The following is a 4,212-nucleotide window of genomic DNA, read 5'->3' as shown; positions in this document are numbered from 1 at the left end:
CTGCATATGACGTAATCAATCTCGCCCATGTCCGTTCTTCCTAGCCAACCACATCACGAGTCTTCTCACTCTTGGAGAGACACACACAGGCCAATATTTTGGCGTCCAAAAAAAAGGAATAAATGTGTTCGGTCATCAGGAGAAGTGATGACTGTATGATATGTTTAGTCGTATACCTCACGCGTACCACTCAAATCGGTTGTCTCCAGAGTTCATTCATCTCTTCTTTTAGCGGACTGTCGTCACCCCCTCGCACTCCTCCCACCGATAGGACCAGCGCCTCCAAACGAGAACTTTCTCGTTTCCTCCTCTCCCCTCCCCCCCAAAAAAAAACACTGCCGCCTTTTGCACCGGCCGCGGGCGGTAGTACACCTATAGATATATCGATGAAGAGGGAGGGGGAGGTGGTGCGGGTGGGCAAGTACGAGGTGGGGCGGACGCTTGGGGAGGGCAACTTTGCCAAAGTCAAGCTCGCTCGCCACGTCGACTCCGGCCGCTGCTTCGCCGTCAAGGTCCTCGAGCGCAAGCGCATCCTCGACCTCCATACCCACGATCAGGTCCCCCCTGTTCTTATTTCTACTTTAGATGATAGATTAAGATCCTCTTTTGGTGGTTAGATGATAACGATGATGATTAAGGATGAACATTGAGTTCTGTGGCAGATTAAGAGGGAGATTGGCACGCTGAAGCTCCTCAAGCATCCCAACGTCGTCAGATTGTACGAGGTCTGCACCACTCTCTTCTTCTTCTTCTTCTTCTTCTTCTTCCCTATGTCTCGCTGTGGTTTCTGTGGAAGTCAGGGGATGTGTTTGAGGTGTGCGTGTCCTGGATCTCCTCCCCTTGCTTTGACTCGGTCTTCCTGGACCCGCTCGAATAAGAGACAAGTCTCTTCCAATATCCGTTGGTCTACCTGAGTTACGACTTCAGGCACTACTTCTTGACCTGGCCCACATCCCCACGACATTACCCTCCTCGTTGTGAGAGCCGCATCTTCACTCGTTCATCGAAGTCGTTCTGCCGTGTTCATTGTGGCACCTGTTTCTCCTCGCCTTCCGCCACTGACCTCGGGCGTCGACTCTACCTCTCTCTCTCTCTCTCCCCATGGTACACCATGGTGCACGACTCAGTCTCCATCTCGTCGGCTCGGGCTCAATCCGATCATAAGCTTTCCGTGTTCTTCTTGTATATGTCTGATCATCTTTATCAGTCATGGAGATCACAGTTAATTGTTTGCCATGGCTTCTTACGACGCACATGAACTTTCTGTGGTCTGCAGGTCCTGGCGAGCAAAACCAAGATCTACATGGTTCTCGAATACGTCGATGGGGGCGAACTATTTGATAGAATAGTAAGCAACAACGTTTCCTTGATAACCACACATGATTATAGCGTGTGTCAAATTGTTCATCTGTTGTTCCTTTGATCTCAAGGAGTCTAAAGGAAGACTATCAGAACCCGAAGGGCGTAAGCTTTTCCAGCAGCTGATCGATGCTGTCAGCTATTGCCATGAAAAGGGTGTTTTCCATAGAGATCTGAAGGTAAACACAACACAATAGTCTTTGTATTCTAGACATAATGTCAACCTGCATTCCTCTGTAGCTTTCTTGTTCTCTTTTCCATGCTGCGGTTACAGCCAGAGAATGTGCTTCTTGACACACAAGGAAATGCTAAGATCTCAGACTTCGGCCTCAGTGCTTTGCCTCAACAGTTTGGGGTATGCACGTTACATGCTTCCAAGAATGCTTAATGGTGTCTTCTCGTTCGCAACTCGTTTCAATTTCTCTTCTGTTGTGTATCAGCATGACGGTTTACTGCACACTACATGTGGGAGTCCGAACTACGTTGCTCCTGAGGTAATAGGAAGTCATTTATATCTAATCTTTGGTCGGAGATGTGGTGAGAGATGTTCTTCGTCATAATCTTCAGGTTATTGCCAACAAAGGCTACGATGGTGCAATGTCAGACATCTGGTCTTGTGGTGTGATCTTGTATGTCATTCTTACTGGATGTCTTCCCTTTGATGACACAAACCTTGCCGTTCTCTATCAAAAGGTGACCGCAAAAAACTCTGCAAAGTCATCTCTTTCTTTTCATATAATGTGCATTTAACAAACTCTTTTCTTGGTTGATTAGATCTTAAAAGGTGATGTCCAGATACCCAAATGGCTTTCGCCAGGAGCCCGTAACTTGATAACGAGAATTCTTGATCCAAATCCTCATACCCGGATGAACATGGCTCAGATCAAAGAAGACAAATGGTTCAAGCAAGATTATGACCCTGCTAAGCCAGAGGAAGATGAAGAAGATATAAGCAGTGACGATGAAGCCTTCTCGATCAAAGAGGTAGAACCACATCACAGCCAATGATCTCTTGTGCTTCCTTTTCCACATCATTTATGGATTGCTCGTTGAAAATGAAGAAGTTGGATGGTTGGTCAAGGTTGCAGAGGCAGAGAGACATGGAGATGCATACACCCATATCAATGCTTTCGAGCTAATTGGAATGTCTTCCTGCCTTGATCTCTCTGGGTTTTTTGAGGAAGAGGTGAGCCTCCAATTGACAGCAATCTTGGAGTTAACCATGTTCTTAATGTTATCCGGTAACCTTAGGATGCCTCTGGGAGAAAGATCAGATTCACCTCAAATTGTCAACCAGAGGAACTGCTGAAGAAGATCGAGGACATTGTCTCAGGAATGGGATTCCAGGTGCAGAGAGGCCATGGCAAGGTTGGCATCTCAGAGTTCTTCAAATTAACTGACTTCTCTGATCCATTTTTCTCTATCTTCAAAGTGTTTATCCTGTCCTTCGCAGCTAAAAGTCGTGCAACTGTCTGACAGCAAGTCAAGCAGCAGATCCTTTTCAGCTGTTGCAGAGGTACTCTCCAGTAGCCCAAACCTCATGAATATTTTCCATGCACAAGCATTCTCATTGCAGGTTGTCATCTGAAACTTAGGTGTTTGAGCTCGGTCCTTCATTGTACGTGGTGGAATTAAGGAAAACGCAGGGAGACTCTTCCTTATATCGGCAGGCATGATCATCCACCTCTAAAGTTCCTATTACTTGTCAGTGAGAGACGGGAGACCTTACAGCTTAGATCTAATTCCTTATTCTCTATATTCTTACAGCTTTGGGCAAAGCTCTCAGATAACTTGGGAGTCTACAAAAGCCAAGAGGCTTTGACAAAGCAGCCATTGTTGACAGAGCTCACAGGATTAGGAGGGAGTCCTGTTATTGCTGCATGATTTCATGTTGAAGCCCACAAGTATTTTCTTCGATGCAGTAAGCGTCGGTGTGGGAGAATGGTAGCAATACGTTATTCTGTTTGATTGAAACCTATTATTCTCTGTTATATGTTGTCCATGAACATCTAAGATATTAATATTATTCCAATTGAAGGGGTTCGTCATCATATAAAAATTATCGTTGACGGTGAATGGATTGAAGGTATGAGTTCGATCTTATGGAAGCATTATAATACTTCATGATCTATATTGTCAAGAGAATATGTTCTCACCGATGTGGTCTACGGATGTGATGAGCCAATGTAAAAGTACAAATATATAAGGATATCAAATGGATAGAGGTTTACTGGATAAAAATTAGGCTATAAATGATTGACAATCATTTGCATTCCATATATGTTATGATCCTTAATCTATGATTGACAATCATTGAAGGACAATCGATCCTTCTTCAATCTATATAAATATATAATACCATACATCAATGAGATTGTAACTTTTTACTACATATTTTTTTCATGATATCAGAATTTTCTTATCTCAAGCAAGCCTTCTTCCCTTTCCTCTCTCTCTATCTCTCTATGATTGGGGTACCACTCAATCTCGTGCTGATGGCAGTCCCACTAGATCCTTCAATGCCTCCTTACCACACTTGGTTCAACGAGGGATCCCTGATCAGGTTGTGTCTCCGCTCACTAGTGCCTTCTCACAACACCACACGCCATAGGCGTGTCGTACTCCTTATCTACTTGTGATTTTGTCTTCCCCACCAAGGTGTGAAACTGATTGCGGCCACTCTTCCTTGTGTGGTTTGAGACATGTGTTCCTCGATGATACTTCAGGCCATGTCTTCCTCACAAAGTCTTCTCCAACTCAAAGCCTAGTCTGTGTGTTCCTCGATGATGCTTCAAGCCATGTCTTCCTCACACCGCAGGCTACCCTTCACTACTCCTGGCCCTCTAATAGCTA

The 4,212-nt window shown here is 44.8% G+C and overlaps 1 protein-coding gene across 1 annotated transcript; it reads left to right on the top strand.

Annotated features, from left to right (window-relative positions):
* Window positions 1–257: 257 nt before the first annotated feature.
* Window positions 258–3,448, top strand: LOC135632801 (CBL-interacting protein kinase 1-like). Its single transcript, XM_065141585.1, has 13 exons — window positions 258–557; window positions 663–725; window positions 1,277–1,348; window positions 1,431–1,538; window positions 1,634–1,714; window positions 1,800–1,853; window positions 1,927–2,052; window positions 2,134–2,343; window positions 2,441–2,545; window positions 2,611–2,727; window positions 2,813–2,875; window positions 2,955–3,029; window positions 3,127–3,448. The coding sequence occupies exons 1-13, from the start codon at window positions 387–389 to the stop codon at window positions 3,241–3,243; spliced, it is 1,362 nt and encodes a 453-aa protein (XP_064997657.1). The 5' UTR covers window positions 258–386; the 3' UTR covers window positions 3,244–3,448.
* The last annotated feature ends 764 nt before the right edge of the window (window positions 3,449–4,212 follow it).

This window comes from Musa acuminata, chromosome BXJ3-3, assembly GCF_036884655.1.
Source record: "Musa acuminata AAA Group cultivar baxijiao chromosome BXJ3-3, Cavendish_Baxijiao_AAA, whole genome shotgun sequence".
NCBI classification, from domain to species: domain Eukaryota; kingdom Viridiplantae; phylum Streptophyta; class Magnoliopsida; order Zingiberales; family Musaceae; genus Musa; species Musa acuminata.
The sequence above is the reverse complement of the archived record's forward strand: the minus strand, read 5'-3'. Positions and strand labels throughout refer to the sequence as shown.

Bases quoted from the DNA above. Each gene is read 5' to 3' on its own strand.
- LOC135632801 (XM_065141585.1), top strand. From the start codon at position 387: ATGAAGAGGGAGGGGGAGGTGGTGCGGGTGGGCAAGTACGAGGTGGGG. The intron at 1,854-1,926 runs GTAATAGGAAGT...CATAATCTTCAG, and splicing joins CGAACTACGTTGCTCCTGAG to GTTATTGCCAACAAAGGCTA. The intron at 2,728-2,812 runs GTTGGCATCTCA...TGTCCTTCGCAG, and splicing joins TGCAGAGAGGCCATGGCAAG to CTAAAAGTCGTGCAACTGTC.